Source organism: Carassius auratus, unplaced genomic scaffold, assembly GCF_003368295.1.
Source record: "Carassius auratus strain Wakin unplaced genomic scaffold, ASM336829v1 scaf_tig00216324, whole genome shotgun sequence".
Taxonomy (NCBI): domain Eukaryota; kingdom Metazoa; phylum Chordata; class Actinopteri; order Cypriniformes; family Cyprinidae; genus Carassius; species Carassius auratus.
Genome location: NW_020528509.1, coordinates 339778 through 359806, shown reverse-complemented (window position 1 = coordinate 359806; position 20029 = coordinate 339778). Strand labels below are relative to the sequence as shown.

The 20029-nt window shown below is 36.6% G+C and overlaps 1 protein-coding gene and 1 long non-coding RNA gene across 2 annotated transcripts in view; one reads left to right on the top strand and one right to left on the bottom strand.

The window, feature by feature from the left end:
* The window catches only part of LOC113097540 (uncharacterized), a 36410-nt gene extending 17091 nt beyond the window's left edge, over positions 1 to 19319 (top strand). Inside the window, exons 2-4 of the long non-coding RNA XR_003288890.1 lie at positions 2316 to 2408; positions 18199 to 18294; positions 18438 to 19319. This is a non-coding gene — a long non-coding RNA (uncharacterized LOC113097540). The remainder of the gene's footprint in view (positions 1 to 2315; positions 2409 to 18198; positions 18295 to 18437) is intronic.
* LOC113097539 (alpha-2C adrenergic receptor) lies at positions 6168 to 9146 on the bottom strand. The gene has a single exon (XM_026262777.1). The coding sequence runs from the start codon at positions 8718 to 8720 to the stop codon at positions 7422 to 7424; it is 1299 nt and encodes a 432-aa protein (XP_026118562.1). The 5' UTR covers positions 8721 to 9146; the 3' UTR covers positions 6168 to 7421.
* Positions 19320 to 20029: the final 710 nt, after the last annotated feature.

The following is a 20029-nucleotide window of genomic DNA, read 5'->3' as shown; positions in this document are numbered from 1 at the left end:
AGTTGTTGTTAAATTGGATATGACTTTACACAGAAGTTTAGCAAGCTATTTTATCACACAGAATCATAGATTTGGCTTAAAGCATGTTAATATTTACAAATAAGCCCTATTCACTTTAATTTTGCCTCACTGCAACCAGTTAAAAAACAGAAGTCATAAATCAAAATGTATTTATTTAAGTAGCCCACTTTAAGTGGCCTCATAAAAACCTGAAATATTATTTCAAAGCAAAACAGCTGCAAGTCTGTGAGCCCAAACAAGTAGTCACCCTTTGCCTGTACATTACAGTTCTCCATTACAGTTCATACAAACATAAATTCAGTCAATGTGAAATTATTACCGGTACTGAAAATGTAATGGTGCTGGGGTTGGGGGCATTTATAGGACAAAACTGTGTTGGGCAAGCTTGTGATATTGGCTTGGCTTGATAATTCTGTAAATAGAAAATCATAAAATGTATTTTACAATCTTTAAATTACGTTTATTTTCTTTTTCTCTATGGGTTTGTTTTATGTGGAAAAACTTAAGTGAAAACACTGGGAACATAGCTTAGAATCAGGCCAGATATGAAGAATGCCTTCTTTGCAGGATGTGTACGTGTGCACCTTCATGGATTTCTGCATTGATATGATCCCTGAGGCAAGGCAGGAATAAAACTGAGGTTGTAAAACATTCCCTTTATTTTGTAGCCACCAGCTGTGCAATGTCACACTGTTCACAACGCATGCATATGAATCGTGACAAGATTCAAGGCAAGTAATTTCCCCACAAAATCTAACATTGTCAAGCTGCTTACCCTTAATTTAAAATCTTTAATGATCAGTCCTTTAACCAGAATAGGGTTTTTGGATTCTTTCATCTGCTGTTCACTGTGTCATTGAGCATGCAGAGAAAGTTTTAGCAATTTAAACTCAAGCAGCATGTTACGAAGCACTAGAAGTTAACACCCACTCTTACTTCTTACACAATCACCGACAGTGATTTTCTCTCCTGTAGTGTTCGTGAGGCTGTTTCGTGAGAGGTTCTGATCTACACGTTGACAAGTTACACAGATCAGAGAATCCCACGGCTTACTAATGAAGGGGAGAAATTAGCAGGAGAGGAACGATTTCAGATTGGACTCTGATGTGTTGAGAGAGAGAGAGACTAAGCTTTTCTCAGTTACAAAGACTGCCTAAGCTTTTTTTTTTTATGGTTTTAGTGGAAAATGTCAAATGCTGTATTTTTGAAACAATCCGTCCTTCCCTTTTTCAATCAGTTATGAAGCATAACATATTTGTGAGCAGTGCTGGGTAGGTTACTTTGGAAATTTAATAAGATACACCCTATTTAAAATGTAATAAGTGGTGTAACTATGTCAATTACTTTATTAAAGTAATGTTACTGATTAAACTAGTATAATTTTTTTAAATTAATGTTTTCAACTTTTAATCATTTTCAAACATTTAAAGCAGGCAGGGTTAACCTCAAGGTAATACTCAACATTGATTACTGTCAGACTTTCAAAATCCTTAATGGCTTGAATTTAAGATTATTATAATTTTGAAGCATAGCCACCTTTAAATCAGACTTTAGCACCTCTTTTGTACTTTGAGGTCGTTCTGAGGTTAAATATAGATTATAAATCAAAACAAGACATAGTTTAATAGCTATGATATTGTTTTTAAGATCAAATCTTTAGAAAACACTGGCATCTTAAAATGCTTCGGGGGAGAAAAAACAGTAAATCTCAAAAAATAAAGCATAAACATAAACAGGACATAAATCAGTAACTGAATAATCATGTATCCTGTTCAGTTTCCTAAACTCCTGAAACATTGGTGTCTCATATTTTAAAGCAGTCAATGCAATTTGGGAAATAAATCAGTGTGTGTGTGTGTGTGTGTGTGTGTGTGTGTGTGTGTGTGTGTGTGTGTGTTCTTGTTTTTGCGACACATCAGGACACCATTCTGTATAATGACATGGGTATGACACAGGTATTACAAGGAGAGGGTGACTTATAAGGACATTACCATACGTGACAGAGATGGTGTAATGCAATGTGTTTTATGCAGTTAAAGGTTAAAAGACACATTTTCCCCATACTGTACATTATTATTGCCTCTCTGTGCCCCGCCTTTCTGAAACGCATGGTTTTTTACAAAGCTCATAGGTTTGAAAAGCGAGGTATACTCTGATTGGCCAGCTATCCAGTGCATTGTGATTGGCCAAATACCTCATGTGTGTGACTTTGCAGGAAGTTTGTGTACCTTGAAGCAAAAATGCCACAGCAAATTTTCTTTTCTTTTTTTTTTTCTCTGCCACTTTCTTAACAGACTCCCCTCCTGCAGAGTTAAATTCCGACTTATCAAGTATTCATGTAGAATTGAAAATTCCATCAGGTGTTGAAGCTTAACTCAGGATGGCAGGTAGGATCATCTATGTTTTATATTTCTCACATTGCATATACACTTTCAAATATCCTTGTGTACGCAGGGGGCATCAGTTCACACACGCAAGATTCTAGAACTGTAGGATCATAAATCTCTGTGCTAAGCTCTAGATACTGCCATTTCTTTTACAAAGGGCTCCTGCATTCTTTTCTGTATAATGCTTTAAGAGAAAATACACTTGTGCACCTGTGGTAAAAAAAATAATTAATATTATATTAATATTAATAATAATAATAATAATAATAATGTAAGTAGTCTGTTATTATGTCTGCTGAGCCCTTGAGGGCCACATAGTATGAAAACTGTTTCAGTATTTTTTACCCCTGTAATCTCTCATGCTCTGATGTGTTCATGCTAATATCTGGACTCAAAATGGCTTTTTTTTATTACTCATGATGTGTGTGTTTATATATATATATATATACTAACAAACTAATAATAACCATGTTACTTGTGCATCAAATTAGCATATTAGACTGCTGAATTTCAGCTTTGCCATCACAGAAAAACAAAATAAAAAATATACGTATAAAAATTTAAACAACACAAAATAACATTTCAAAATATTATTATAATGTTTCAAAATAAAATGTAATGCCTTTGTGAGCATAAGCATTCATACTTTACATAAAAAAAAATCGTAGACCAGAACCAGAATATTGTATACTGTAGAAGCACGTAACCACCTAGAAACTGAAAAACACTAAGGAACACACAGAGCACCTCAGGCAAGAACTCATGTATTCTTTCTTTTTCTTTTCTTTTTCTTTTATGTAAAAAATAAATTTTCTTCAATCTGTTTTGCTCATTATTGAGTATAAAATGCTCTCTCTGAATCAACATATTTATGGTCTGTTGAAATTCAGAGCATATATGAAATTCAGTTGCTGTGTATGGGCTCTTAACAGTCTGTAATGATGGCTCATTTTAGAGAGACTAGTCTTTGAAAACCTCATGCCATGAGTCACAGGATATTTAGGCTTTGGCTTTCTTTTTAAATCCCATGAATCAGTCAGGTTTGGTGACAAATCAATTCATCACACTAGTCTCTATAGCAACAACCAGACTAGGTTCACTTGGCTTGGTTTGATTCCCAAGTAAAGTTCTGCAGCTGACATGAAGTCATTACCGATTTGATTTCGAAATGTTAATGTGGCGGACAAGTTCATCCAAAACATCATTGCATTCAAGCTATACATTTTTGCCATGCATTCTCTGGAAATCAAACCCATGACCTTGGCATTGCTTGTGACACAGCTCTACTGTTTGAAAAGCTCAATGTCAATGCTAAATCAATGCTCCATGTTGTTTTGTTGACTGAAGTGCTAATTTCTAACTGTTTAACAAAATACCAACATTGGAATTTCTATTATCACACTGTGATTACTAGGCATTTGTGAACATTATTAAGTGCTAAATAGGATCACTACATCACTAAAGCATATTATTGGAAACAGTGAATCAACAGACGAAAAGAGCGGTCTGTTATTCAGCGAGGTCAAAGAGCCATTCAAGCCAAAAGGCCATAAATACTCAAGCATCCTTTACTTAACCTGGCATGAAGATACGTATCTCTGAACTTACAGCAAATTGAACCTTGCAAAATGAGCAGCAATAGACACTGTTAGGGTCGGCTAAGGTTAAGACTTTAGAGAAAATGAATAGTAGAACTGGGAGGCTTGCAATATAACCTAAATAATAAACTATAAATAATGACTAGTAAATCCTTGATAAAAAAAAGATGCAGTCAGGTTTAAAAGAAATAACGTGTTATTTATGTTGTGTAAAAAAAAAAAGTGTTTGCATCAAGTGTAAATAAATACGATTAGCACCTTGTTTCCACTAGGTGCAAATAGGCAGATGAATTGCTCAGACAAAAGCATCAGCTAGACGAAACCAACACAAGCTAGATTGTTCAATCTCAGATGAAGAAATGCAATATGCCATCAGAGTAGTTTTATTGAATAATGAAAAAGGATGCTACTGAATCCACCACAGAGCAAAATAAAGTCTATATAGAGTTAATCATTTTCGATTCTTTGACATATGGCAGTTCTAATTGACAGGCAAGAAAGCAGAAATGTTTTAAGCTTCATGTACTCATTCCCAGCACAGCCATCGCTAAAAGCAGAATCAAATCATTTACATCGGTCAAAGGCTTCCCCCTCTGAACCTCCTAGAGCTTGGACTGCACTAACAGTAACACAGCACCAAAGGCACAATTATTTATTAACCTCTCCTCTCCTCTCCTCTCCTCATCTCTCCTCTATGGGGTTTTGACAAAACATTCAGAGCCCAGTAGAAAACAATAGAATAATAATGAATACTATTCAGAAAAGCTTAAAGGTGTGTTGTTCTCTGTCTAAACTAATCTCAGCTACATAACATTAAGCAAAGCTTTTGACACTGAATGCGTTAGTAAAGGTTTGTGGTGGAACATGACATAACGATTTTGAATCAATTACAAGTATTTTCATGAAAGCTTGTAAAGGCGTCAGTGTAATGTAATCTGTTCAGTATGATGGTGAAACAAATCATTTTATCTCCTCCTCTTTCAAAAAAAGAAAATAAAAAAATAATAAAGAAAAAAATGAACCAATTATAAAATATAAAACTTGACAGTTCTATCACCAAGACGTCCTTCCAGTGGGGTGAATAATGAGTGAATGTTTAAGATTTTGAATGTGTAAGTATGTCGAACTCAATTTATTTTTCTCATAGCTCTGGTCAAAGTGGAAACCATCATCCAGCAGGATCAAAAAAAAAGAAAAAAAAAAAAGAAAAGAAAATTCACGAGGAGACTGCTTCAGTTGCACTACTCATTCTCTGACTGACAGTGAAGTTTCTCAGCCTTTATCTGTCTTGGACTCACTCTGGGGCGAACAATGGTGTTAAATATCTCATGGAATCAGTGTGGGTGAAGACAGATTCCTTGTTCATTTCTCTTTTACAAGAACCTTTGAATGATTTGAATAGAAACTCAATTTCTACTCTTCAGTTCTGAACCAGCTCTCTGAAAATCAGTGTTTTATTTTGCTTTAGAATCGGCTTTAGATTCTCAGTCACACTTTAGAATGGAATTGATTTGTTTACAATCCCAGAATATTGCTATTTTGCTGGAAACACAAACATTAAGATAGGGATGTGGTACGTTATGGAGTTAGAAATTAGTTTGAGTATAAACAATTCAAAAGTGCACCCAATGCCACTAAACAGTTATCATCAATAAGGGCTTACGTAACCTAAAGTAGATAAAAACAATCCTTACAAGCCCTGTGATCAGAGAAAGTCAGCAGCTGCTCCTGATCTATTTGAATTTTACAAGCAGAGACGCTGTGAACTGAAAGCTGTAACCCCAAGAATATATTTATTTATCTGTCTATTTGAAAAATCATCTGTTTACAATATCTAAAATGATATTTTTCTCAATAATGATTTCTGAATTGCTCTATTATAGGCATGCATTCTCTTCTTTAGGGCCACAGATTTGACAAAGTTACAGTATCTAAATGTGTTATTTTCCTACAATTGTATTTCTTATGATATCCACTAAATTAAAGACCTGTTCTTTTGTTTTCTGTATTTTCCCCTCTATGGTTAACAGTGTTTAACTATGTGTGCCAGAATGTTGAACTAACAATACTGTGCAGCGCTGCATAATCATTTGAGTCACGTTGAAGCATCAATGTGAACATCATTCCAACTGTTGCAAACAGTCTGGGACAATTACATTCAATTAGTTCAGATTCTCCCTTTATTTTGTTCCGTTCTCAGCTGAATGGAGTATTGTACCTGCAAAATGACAAAACCTCAAAACAATATTTAATCACAGTCATTTCTAATTATGATAAGCCCACTTTACAGACATGAAGAGTAAAATATAAAGTCTACACCCCGTTCACAGTAAAAAGCGAATCCAAGAGAAGTACAATCCATTTATTTGTTCATTTTCTGTTTGATCATCAGCTGTGCTTGTAGTGACCTGTCAGTCATTTTGGAGATATCACAAGTATATGGAATAAAAAGGGAGAGAAGCCCAACATCCATAAAGACAGATGTTTCATAATATACAAAAACAACCAAAAAAAAAGTTGTTTTGCTTTTAAAAATGTACAACAGCCTTATATATATTATATTTGCATTATATCACTATGATATTTTGAACAAATGGGATACACTTTACAAGCATAGCCACAAAGCTTAAATAGTTCATTATCTGATAAATAAATCCTGTAGATAAATAAATGTATCATTATTTATCATCATCACCGTAAAACCACTTACAGTTTCTCTTAAGTCTAGTCCAGTAAACACCTCTTCTGTATACTTGTTATGGCATGTTAGAGAGCAGCAGTACAGTGATTCATTTCACTGAAGGACAGTTATAACAGTTTGTAATATAGCTCTGATCAGTAAGGGCTTTGCACCCTGAGGATGCAATACCCAAGCACATCAGGACAACACTCTTCTTCCATCTGTCATCCGGTGACAACCTTCTCATACTCCCTATCCAACAGGGTCCGTTTTGTATCTCTCCGCTGGACAGAAACAGCACACATTTTGGTAATTCATTTCTCTTGTTAGTCTTTTTTTTTTGTTACCATATAAAAGGAGACTGCCTTTCATGTTATATAGCTCTCTAGTCACAATGACACAAGCCATATGTGCAAACTCATCATAAAAATATCTCTTGATAACTTCAGAGTGCCAGCAGCCATAATAAAGATAAGCCTGCTTCCTCTAATGCAGTGCAGTGCTTCCCAATTCAGGTGTTTTTTTTTTTTTAAGCCTTTGGTACCACCTATGTGACCAGCGTCTGTTGTCCTCAGAGGCTCATAAAGAGCATTACACAATGAAGTAAGAAAAAAATATCAATCTCATTGTTGTGTACAGATTGTCAATGCAAAAAGAGAGGGGCAGTGGTGTTTTTGAAAACGTCTTTTCCTTGTCAACCACCTGTTCATGGCACTGGATGCTGCAAGCTGTTCTCTAAAAAGACCTCTTCCAGGACTTGCACAGGATCTTCTGAAAAGCTCGCCGGAAGTCCTGGTTGAAGATGGTGTAGATGACGGGATTGAGGGAGCTGTTGCAGTAACCGATCCAGAAGAAAAACTTGAAAAGGGTGTCATGGATGGCACAGGGCTCCCGGCAGATCCCATACAGGCTGTAGCTAAAGAAGAACGGAAACCAGCAGACCACGAACACCCCCATGACCACGGCCAGCACGAAGGTGAACCGCTTCTCTCGTGCCTGGGAAATCTTTTTTCTCGAAATGGTGTTCCTCCTTTTTCTGCGGGAGGAAAACAAGTCCAGGGTCTTGCTGCTGGCTCGGGACTTCCGGCTGGAATGCTTGGAGCTGGAGCTGTTCTTGCGGCTGGGCCGGCGGTCTTTTCTCGAGGGCGCCGTCTCGTTTTGCGTCCGCTTGGCCTTCTCATCAGATGAGCTGCTGTCCTCCAGCTCGGCATCTGGGTCATCCTCGCCTGGTTTGCGTTCCCCTGGTGGCGGCGAGGCACAGTGCCCGTTTTCCCGCCTAGAATCCTCACGGCTCAAGCCGTTCTCCAGCCGTGGCGTCCCTGACCCACCGTCCGGATCACGCCGCTTTTCAGACATATTTCGGGTCCTCGTCTTTGCCACCTGGTAGATTCGGATGTAAACAAGGATCATGATGACACACGGGGCAAAGAACGACCCGATGCTGGAATACAGGATGTACCACGTGTGGTTGTTCAGCTGGCATTGTGGTTCGCTGCTGTCACCCTCGTTATTCCGGTCCATGGAGATGAGCGGTGGGAAGGAGATCACAGCCGCAATTAACCATACCACCACAATCATGCCCTTTACCCTGCGAGGCGTCCTCTTCAAGTTATACTCGACCGCCTGCGTGACAGACCAGTACCTGTCCAGACTTATAGCACACAGGTGAACAATAGAAGATGTGCAGAAAAGAACATCTAGCGCAAGATAGATATCACACCAAACTTTCCCAAAAAACCAGTAGCCCATTAATTCATTGGCCAGAGAGAAAGGGATGATCAGGGTGGCCACCAGAATGTCCGCACTGGCCAGAGACACGAGAAAAAGGTTTTGTGCTGGCTTGAGCGCTCTGCTCGTTAAAACGGCGATAACGACCAGCACATTCCCCACTATTGTAAACAAGATGAGGAAGCTCACCAGCCCCGCGAGCCCTATAATGGTGACCGGAGAATAGCGACTTGTAGAATTCCCAGAGGATGTTAAACCAATGTCAATGTAAGTGTCCACTTCGCTTGCAAAGCTTAAGTTATGCATATTGATTTAGAAAAGGCTCTGCTGTCCGATAAATCGTCCACGCGCGTCTTCGCGAATAGCCTACTATCTCTCTCTCTCTCTTAATTTCACTATAAGTTATTTGCAGGTTCCTCTATGTTTCTTCTTACCTTGTGTTCTTAATTTAATCCCGTTCGCGTCTTTTTCTTGTCCGCACAATTCCTCTTACGGCTCATTTGGTTGCGTCTTTGAAAAAGAGACCCATCCCGTGGTGAGTTTGAAGTAAGCATCACCTTCTCTTACATCCGTGCGAGCTGCTCGTCCTCTCGCGGGCGTCTCTCTCAGCATCCACCCGAGCGAAGCACCGCCGGGACTCAACTATCCACGTGCTGAGAGCATTAAACTGATGGAGCGCCGCCCCGCCCCTGGAGAGAACTACCGACTGCTGAAGTACCGTACTACCGTTCAGCGCCGTTCTCTGTCACAGTGAACATGTTAAATCAGATCAGAGCGAGATTTTATGCATTTCAGACAGACAACAAGAGCGGTAACTAGGGCAAACATGCGATGGGCATTACATTTCATGTATTCTGAGAGGAAAATACATTTTTTATCACTAGGCGTTTTCAAGAATAACGTTGTTAAGATTTGGAAAAGGACGGTGAATTGATGAAACTGTAGCTTACGGCATCTTTGCTCACTGGGTGTCACTGGGTGTCACTGTTGTAACAATGTCATTGTGGCTTTAAATAATGTGAAAACCTGTCAGTCAATAGGCTTATACAGCTGCTTTCCTCACAATGTTTCTCGAACATTGCTTTAAATGTTTTTTTATTAACTTTGAGATTGATTGGACAAGTAGCCTAAGTGTTAAACTTAAGTCTACTAATCTCAAAACAGATAATCAATAATGCAGGCTAGTTTCCCGCCCCAAAGATTTCAGCATATTTTCAACAGGCTGCATATCAATCACAATGTGCATATTTCTACCAAATGTGTTTTACCTTCCATTTAAATAAATTCTCCTTCTTTATTAAGAAATAAAATATTGAACTTGCATCTGTTCTCATTTTAATATATTAGCCTACAAATAATTTGGTATACTCCCTGTTTGCAACTGGTAATTTTTGTTTTATTTTTTATTTATTTTTTCAATTGCTTGTTCAAAGCAATATATAAAATTAGATTTGATTAGCCTGTAGCATTGCCATTATGTCTCAAATGTATTTCTAATACGTTCAGTGTGTATGTGTGTGTGTGCGTGTGTGTGAGAGAGAGAGAGAGAGAGAACGCACTTGTAATTTGTCAACACACTGCAGAGAATGCATGATAGACTGCAATGGAGAGGAACTAATCAATGATTTTGTGAGAGACCCATCAGAGAGGTCAGAGAGGTGGTCATGGGTCCCGTTAAAGAGTTTGGCAAATAAACTCCAGGCTACTTTTTAAAAAAGTGCCATGTGGCAGAGGCTGCTAAATTACTTTAACTCACCTTGATCTGAAAAGATTAACTACAGTATCAGTTCATTCAGACTGTAAGGACATTTTGTTAAGAGAACCAGTATGTTGTTGCTATGGTAAATGGCATTACTCTATATTAATGCAGGTACACACAATAATTAGGCTATACTGTTTGAATAGGCACAAAATCACATAACAGTGTCATATTTACTTGAGTTGTACTAACACATAGGATTTATGGACTTTATGTCAGTTTGGTTTGGTAATGTGTGTTTCCTACATAATATGATGACTGTAAAAAGGAACTTTTTCTGTACAGCAAATTCCATTTCAAACATGTCTCTTGATGGAACAAGCTGCCCCATAATGTTGGTGCTGCCTTCTCTCTCCAGACGTTTAGGTCTCATCTATTCACTTTGTTCTCTAAATAAATCATTTACCTCTCTGCTTCTCTATTGCTCAACTTCTGTTCATATGACATATGACCACCTTCTTGATGTAATTGGTGTTTATTCATCATATGTTTGTGTGTCCCCTTGATGTTTAACTTTAGATATTTGTTGTCAATATTTGTTTGTCTGAATGTGCCCTCGGATTGTCTGTTTTTTTTCTTTTTTGCTAATGGTTTGTATTATTTTGTTAAATGTCCTTGGGTTCTTGACTGTCTGGTGTACTTTGCTTGCCACTTATATTATTGTTTAACATGTCCTTGGGTTCTTGAAAGATGCTATAAAAATAAAACATATTATTAAATGGTTTGCTATTGAATTAACTCATTTTAAAAGCTACCAAAATGAAAAAGAGCATTCTGTGCCTCATTTGTAAATCTCTTTGGTTAAGAGCATCTGCTGAATGAATAAATGCAAATTATAGCATTTACATGAATAACATATTGCCAGTTTGAACTTTTGTACCCATAATATTTAATCCTTTTTTTTTATTATTCTAAATACTAAATCTGATTAAAAATATATATGGTAAGTCAGTGGTCGAGATGACTGATGCTCTTCTCTGACCTATCAGAGGTCCCAAGTGAAATGCTGCTCTTGACATTTTATTATTATTTTTTTAACAGTGAAGGGACATATTTTTATTTAACATTAGAAAATGAAATATGCTAATGAGGTTAGCATGTGACATATTTGCTCAGCTTGAAGTGAAATTAGTCTACAAATGAAAAGAAAAATTCATGTGCTGATATTCCAGTGATTGAGTAGTGGTTGTCACATGTCTGCAGTATTAAGTTGGGCAAGTTACTGGAGCTAAATAACAGACTTTAGATATAATAAGAACGCAGATATGAGATTGCAAAGGTTAATTCTAATGTAAACTTTGATGACATTAAATAATGCTTTTAATGTCGACTGAGTGACAGCTGGTATTTAATTTGAGTGATAAATCGGAGTATTGGGAAAAGAAAATAACTATCGTCTGTTTTTACCGTATAATATATACAGTATAATGTGTTGAGGTAGATTTAGTTATTTATTTGACCAATTAAAAAAAAAGTATCTGATTTTCCTGTCCCTCTTTATATGGTTCAGATCCTGTTTCAAACAGATATTTTGTCTGTAATGCATGGCTATAAAATCTCCAAACTTAAAGACTTTTGACATTTCAAACAAGGCTTTGTCAATTCAAAATATAAACTTTCCTTTCTAGTTAAACGTTTATTGCAGTTATTTAACATCCTTTTTGTCAAGTTTAAATTAAATGAAAACTCTGGAATTAAACTGGAATCTAAATACATATTCTATTAAATTCTGCATGCTGCACCTTGATAAAAGATGGAAAATATTGATTGTTTTGAGTGCTCAGTGTTTCTCTTCAGATGAACAGTGTAATTCTAAGAGTTTTTGTTGCTGGGCACTTGAGGTGGACATTTGTGGCTGTGTGTGCACATATCTATTCATGCTGCTGAATATAGTGCCTTTGTGTGTGACACATATCATGCTTGTGTTTGTTGAACGGATTTATGTGTATGATTTTTTCAACAATCGATTTTGTGATACACACCTATCTGACTGCGTTGGCTTTCTCTTGCTCCGTTTCTGTTTGCGTGTGTAAGTTGTAGGCGGGCCTACAATTCAATGCTGTTAAGAGCAGCAGAAGCTGACCCTCAGGCTCTGCTCTTCTCAAAGCTGATTTGTATTGAGTCTTCCTGGCTTGTGATCATTACAGGTTCCCCTTGGGTTTAATTGAAGTGTGTGTGTGTGTGTGTGTGTGTGTGTGTGTGTGTGAGTGATCCACATCATTACCTTGAGTTTATCCTTCCTTTCTTCCCTCGTCCCATGTTTCATTCACACTTGAGTAATACAAATGTAAAATCATGTCAAGCTACCAAATGCACAGTTCCAGTACATGAACAGTCTTGTAGAAATCTGAGATATCAGTTTAATACTGATATCATCTGTGGTTGCTGTTTCTTTGTTCTTTGTTAGTTTTTTTTAAAGCATTTTGCAGTGATAAAAATATGTGAGCATCATATATATATACATATATATATATATATATATATATATATATATATATATATATATATATTTATTTATTTTTGAAAGACATTTACACAAAGTTTTCATCAAAAGTTTGGAATAATTCAGATGTTTTTGAAACGTCTCTTACATTCACCAAGGTTGCATTTATTTGATCAAAATAGATTAAAAACAGCAATATTGTGAAATACAATGAAATATTATTAATTTTAAAGAACAATTTTCCATTTTAACATGTTTTAAAGTAAAATGTATTCTTGTGACGGAAAAGCTGAATTTTCAGCATCATTGCTCCAGTCTTCATTGTCACATGATCCTTCAGAAATCATATTATATCATATCAAATCTAATCTACTGATTTGCTTCTCTATTATTATCAATGCTCAGTTATTAGTAATAATGATTCTTATTATTATCAGTGTCCAGAATGGATTATGCTGATTAATATGTCTGTGAAACATTTGTTTGAAACATTTTTGTAACATTCTAAATGCTTCAAACTTTAATTCATCATCAAACACAGAGCCTAAATATTTGTATTCTTTGACTACTTCTACCTGATGTCTCTTAATGATGGCAGGCAGCAAAAGTACAAAGTTCTTCTTACGGAAGTCAGTGAACATCTCTTTTGTTTTAGAAGCACTAACGTTTAAAAATGAAGCATCACACCACTGAATAAAACTGTCTCGCACTGCACCATGACTCCCATCTGACTCAGTGAGGACAGACACAATCACAGAACCATCTGCAAATTTAATAATATGTCTCAGCTCAAAAACACTAAGAAAATTACTGAAAATGAGGAAATGATGAAAAAAGGGGGGAAAGGGGGAAAGGCAAGTAGAAACATGGGTTTTGAGTACAGGGAAACACATATGAGGATTGATTGAAAGATCGTAGAAAATCATTCTAGAAACACTGTGATTGCATGTCACAGTAACTGATGACAGCTACAAAGGCAAGTGTACAAGGGTGTGTGTGTGTGTGTGTGTGTGTCATTTACAGGCCCACACAGTCAGATGCCACTAGACACTGTGGCGGGTTTGATTTTAATTCTCTAGTCAGCGGGTGCACAGTGGGAATTGTAATTGGCCTCAACAGCAGGATTTACTACAATTGAATTTCATTGCAGCAATGACAGTTATTGGACTGTTTTATACAATGTATTATTGGGTAATATAGTCAATGAATTAAATATTTTATGTAGTTTACACTTCATCCAAATCAACTTACAGTAAATAAAGTCACTCCTAAAGGAATTTGTGAGGGAACAATGTGAGATGATCTATGCATATATATTATTTCAGAGAATCTTTAGTTAGTGTCTCCCATGAAAATGCTAAAGACTGAGGGCAGATCTAATAACATAAATTGTCCTTTGTTGTTGCAGTTTGCTGCTGGACAGATTTTGATATAAGTGAGACTGGCTGTTAGTAAGCTAAATCAGCTTAAGACAGATGGCTGATGTGAGTTAGAGAGAAGGAGAGATGGGAGGGAAAGGCTGTCATGTTTATGTCTTGGAGGATAACAGGTCAGAATGTCCTCTTGATGTTCAGTAGCTGAAATGGCTTATCATGCACCACAGTTCATAGGCGCCTCTCACAAAACCTGTCAACATGTTCATCACAGAGCAGCAAGAGAAAAAGAAGAAAGCTTTTTCCTCAAAGAATATATATTTTTTCTTTCACTGTGGCACGGCTTTAATTATTTTCAATCTAATTGTCTTTAAAGAGATGCTAAATTTTATTATAATTTAATTATTTTTTAGTAATTTATTATTTAATTTTATTTATTTAATTTTTATCATGTCATATCGGATTTAAGTTGCACTGATTTTGAATTAGAATATGTTCAATAATATTACATTTGTTAACATTAGTTAATACATTACATTACATTAGTTCACACAGACTATTATACATACTTCTGCTTCTAAAGCATTTATTAATCTTGATGTTAATATCAACATTTACTAATACATTATTCAAATCAAAGCTTTATATGTTAATATTATAAAACAAACAAATTAAAATTTGTAATTTTATTTACTAATGTTAACAAAAAATAATAAATAATGTAACAAATGTATTGATTATTTTTTATTTATGTAATCTATTGATTAATGTTACTGTCATGGTGCTACTGTGTTGGAGCGAGGAACTTTACAATCTTTAATTAACTAAATAGCAGGGAACAAAGGGCAAACAGGAAACACATGCAGCACACAACACGAAGGTACAAAATGATGTTAACACCAGACAAAGACAAACTGAACAGACTAGAGCTTAAGTAGGGAGGCACTTGAGGATAATTAATAGAACACTGGTGAACAGAATGACACAATCAAACATGAAGGAAAACTAGGGCTGCATCCAAAAACTCCTTCGGAGGCAGCATTCCAAGGTAGCAAGGCATCAAGGCATGTTTGAATCCGAATTCTGCAAATTCCAAAGTCTCCGGAGGTACTTTCTTCTGATCGAATTTTGAAAGTAGCATAGATGTATCCTTAATATCATATGTATGCAATATAATAAAATTATATTATATTATATTATATTATATTATATTATATTATATTATATTATATTATATTATATTATATTATATTATATTATATTATATTATATTATATTATATTATATTATATTATATATCTGAGTTTTCTGGAACACAGCATTAAGTTAACATTTTAATTAACCGAGCATGCACTACAATTGTGCTACATTGTATTTTGAAAGAAACACACGTGAAAAAATAACGAAGGATCGCAAAATAACTCTTAGAAAACACTCTTAAGCTCTTAAGATCAATTGTTATCGGGAAATGCAGCCCAGGTCCATAAGTCTGACAGTTACCTAATGACCTTATTGTAAAGAGATACCAAAAAAGTAATATTAAGAATAATGGGATTTATATGTGATGATATATAAATGATATATTTATGTAATATCAAATTATTTAATCATTATATATTATTTTTACTATTATTTTGTATTATTTTGGGGTGAAATATGAATTGAACATGTTGGGTTTTATAAATGTAATAGTACAAATGAGATTCACCTTCTTAGTAGCTTAAAGGTGGGGTAAGTGATTTCTGGAAGCCAATGTTGATATTTCAAATCACCAAAACAAACATGCCCCTACCCCAAAAGGGTCATATTATCTTACTTTTTGGACACACTTTGGGAGCTGACGGTTGAAAGACAGTGAAGGAGGTTTAGACGCTGCAGGCTTATAGGGTGTGGAAATGAATGTGTCTTTATCATAGCTGAAGGGAACGACAATACAATTGTGGATTAAAAAACAAGCGAACATGACACACAAGCATATTCAAGCAAAAACCAACATGTATAAGTTATGTGAATCAAAGCAAAACCAATGTTACTCACCTATCGAGAAGAAACAAAGCAACATCGGCGTCTGATCGCAGGCCTTCTGCACCTTAGGTTCTCTCCAGCACTGGAAAGTTGAAATATTAGAAATATTAAATATTTGAAATATTCATGTTTGGACATTTTAAAGTGCCAAGTTTTGTAATACTCTTTACCTAAAAGTTGTGTTTTGTGTGTGATGTGCATTTTTTTTTTTTTTTTTTTTTAATCGGACACAACTTATCATGTCTCTAACTGACCAATTCCAGTCTCTTTGCAGACCGCACTGACCGTTGCATTTTGGAAATAACCAACTGCTGCGTCATGCACCCAATTTTCCCCACCCTTGGCGAATGCTCTCTTTTCACATCAGGAGATGTTTGAGTTTTCAAATGCTTGAATTTTGAATCCTGGTACCCTTTACCTGTCTTGTCCATTTTACATTGACAGTAACAGATGAAACTCATCAGGATACACAGTTTGCCTTGAAGTTAATAGACATTGCCCTACTGAGACTGCTGTCCCTCATTACTAGTCTGTTATATATGGCACAGAAACTTCCACCTAGATACTCACTAAAACTTCTCTGCTGTTGTTTTGAAGGACATGTTACTTTTCCAAAATCACAAATGTCATGCGAATGAGATGCATGCATATTATTAGCCTGATGCACAGTAATGATCAGTAAGAATAAGCTGAGATGAAAGCAGCAGCATAGAAGTAGGGGTAGATATGAATAACCAGTTCATTAGAAAGCTCTGGAGGATTGACAAGGGCAATGTGTGAAAAAGAGAGGCATTTTAATGATTGAGCGAGCAAGCATGGAATCAGACCCTTGTGTGAGTTTGTTGTATCTTTCCTTTTCTTGCAAGTTAATGGGTGATGACAGCATAGAGAATGAAAGAGAAGATGGTAGAGAGGAAGAGAGAAATAATGTCAAAGGGAACAATTTTGCATGTTCCCACTGGGACTGGTAACTTGGGTCTGAGAAATTCCATAAAACTGCCAGTATTTATTTTTAGATTTTATTGCACCTTTATGGTAAATTATAAGGCCATAGAATTAATATATGTCAATATTTCAATTTTTTGATACATAAATTTGCTCTTTGAGTCTTTTGTCTCCTTTTTTTTTGTCCAAAGTCATGCCTTTGTTTAATTGCATATCAAAAATGAGCAGGTAATTCACTGATATAATTAAGAATATAATTATAGGAAGTCACAGATGGGAATCAGAAGGACCTTGTCTGGTTATTTTAAGTCCTTACCATGTTAGCGGCATGGAGTTGATTGGAAAGCACCAGACTCGGTGTGATTTTGCCCCAGGTTTGCTGGCTGATAATTTGAAATGGTTGATTGCTGATCTTCTTGCAGCAAGAATATTTATTGGCATATTCATGATGCTGGACTGTAAGGATCTGAATTCAGTTCGGTGTGCACTCACTGAAAAATATGTCAGAAGTAATCAAGCTTTATGTAGGTATATTGCAAAGCAATGACAATTGGCAAAGCACATTTTTCTCAGGCCAAATCACAATAACTCAATATCTGAAATGCATTCCATTTATTGTAACAAATTTGAATAAATATTGGAATAAATCTGTTTCCTTCTGCCATAAACATTGCTGCACTGCCAACTGAATATTATGAGGTCATGAGTAATGCCTCAAATAAATTCTGCATCCTCATCTATATTCAGCCAAAGCCAAATTAAGACTGTTATAAGCCTGTTATACCTCTAATTGGTCAGTTTGGAAATAAGGTTCTCTTTATCCCAGTGATTGTTTGAGCTGTTTGACTGATTTTGTGAACTCAGGCAGAGACTACATGTTATATGCATGAGCTGTTCTGTGTGGAAGTTCATCATGTCACTCACACTTCCTCTCCTTATTGTTCAGATCAATACCCACAGTTCTTCATCATGCTCATATTAAACCTTTTATAACTCTCCAACTTCTTATTCACACAGACAGGACTGCGTTTTTTTATTGCACGTGCTTGCTGCTGAAATTGCAATGCTTCAACTCCACTTGAATCTGCTTGATCTGTGTTGAGTGTTTGTAATTGCTACATGACCAGTGTTGGGCAAGTTACTGATGACTGATTAAACCTACTTTTCACGTTACTGTTCTGATTACTTTATTTCAAAAGTAATTAGTTACAATACTAATTACCTTACCTTTTTCTGTAGGTGGCGCCTTCTGGAGCAGAACCTCCTGAGGTGGCTTCCACTCATGAACTCTCTGCTTGTCCTGTCATGGTCAAGGAGGCCGTCCATGAACTCATAGTATGTCCATCTACAGCCATTTAAGGCTGTCCATGAACTCTTTGCCTGTCCTGTCACTGCCACGAGGTCCATTCATTAACTATCTGCTTGTCCTGTTACGGACGTAGAGGCAGTTGTTAACCTTTCTATGCTCTGTGTTCCAGTCCTGCCTGATTTACCGTGGTAATTCCCTGCGCCATCAACTCCACTCAAGTGGTCATCTGCTCCACCGTCGGGGTCTTCGGCCCGGTCTGTTCTACTGTGTGTGTCTTCAGTACCGCTGACTAAGCCCTGGCTTCCTGCTCCACCAGTTGTGACCTGTTGGTCATCAGTTCTTCTGGCTCCGCCCTGGCTTCCTGCTCCACCCTGGATCTGACCTGGTGGTCTCCTGGTCCACTGCTGTATGGTCTGCCTCTGCTTCTTGGCACAGGTCCTCCACTGTTCCATTGTCTGCAAGTGTTCCCTGGTCCAGGCCAACCACTGATTCAAGCCTGCCTCTACTCTATGATCCCGTTCCGGCTCCCTTCCACGGGCCTAGCCCCCCATCCTGCCCCCTGGACCATCACTGCTTCGACACCCTCCTGGAAATTTGGGATTTTATTTTTTTTTTTAAGGGGGGGGGGTGTTTTTGGTTGTGTTGGCATTCATGCTTTTAGTTTAGTTTCTTGGTTTGTCATGTGATCATGTCATGTGCTACCCTTGTCAGTGTGTTATGTTCTGATTGGTTCCTTGGTTCATGTGTCATGTTCTCATTGGTTGTCTTAGTCATGTGTCATGTTTCTTGGTTCTTGTCATGTGACCATCATTGTTTGATATAAATAGCCCTCATTTGGTCTTTGTTCTTTCCCTAGCTTTGAACCGTGTAACCTGCTGTTGGTGAATTGTGTTTCTGCTTATGCTAAGTCTGTCTCTGGTCAAGTCTGTTCATGCCATGCCAAGTCAAGTCTATTCTAAGTCAAGTTTCAAATAGTTTGTTAAAATCAAGTATTTGTTTGTATTTTGGATTACACTCTGCTTAATAAAACTGTGCTTGGGTTCATCTTCTACTCACCTTCAGTGAAATTGTTACAGAAATAAGCATTATCTATGGCCTTATGGATGGCCTAAGGGTGAGTACATTTCTAGCAGATTTTCATTTTTGGGGTGAACTGTTCCTTTAAATACACAAAACAGGCTCAATCATACATGTACACTTATGCTCTTTCAGACTTAAATCCCAGGTGGTGAGTGGAGAATGTAAAATATAGAAAAGAGGGTCAAGGATTTGCCACTTTACTCTTTCCCTTGCTGTCACTGTTGTCAGAAGTAGCCACCCAGTCTGAGCATAGGCTGTCCTCTGTGTGTGTCAACAATTCTTTCCCTTATCCAGTCCTTAAATTTAGGATGATTTAATGATGTTACATATTATTTCTGTATTAAGCAGAATTAATTTATTTAGATGTAACCTCATGACGGACATTTTCTTAGTCTAACAAGAAAATGGCTTGTCTGTAACTCAAGGTAAGATTTTATCTACATGTAAATTTCACCATTTTTGATTTGTTCTTTGTTATATTTAACTAACATCATAGTGACAAGGTTACCTCCATGTCTCATGAATTTATATTAATCCCATATACAGCAAGTTCACATTGATGTACTTGGTTGATGCCTACATCTCTGCAATCTCCTCTGAGTTCGTATATGACTGCATGGTTTCTTGGATCACTTGAATGAGGGTAAGCAGCTGAATGCCGCTGTCCTTGGTGCTGACATT

What these genes read in the sequence shown, in the direction of transcription:
- LOC113097539 (XM_026262777.1), bottom strand. Translation starts at nt 8,720, where the DNA reads ATGCATAACTTAAGCTTTGCAAGCGAAGTGGACACTTACATTGACATT.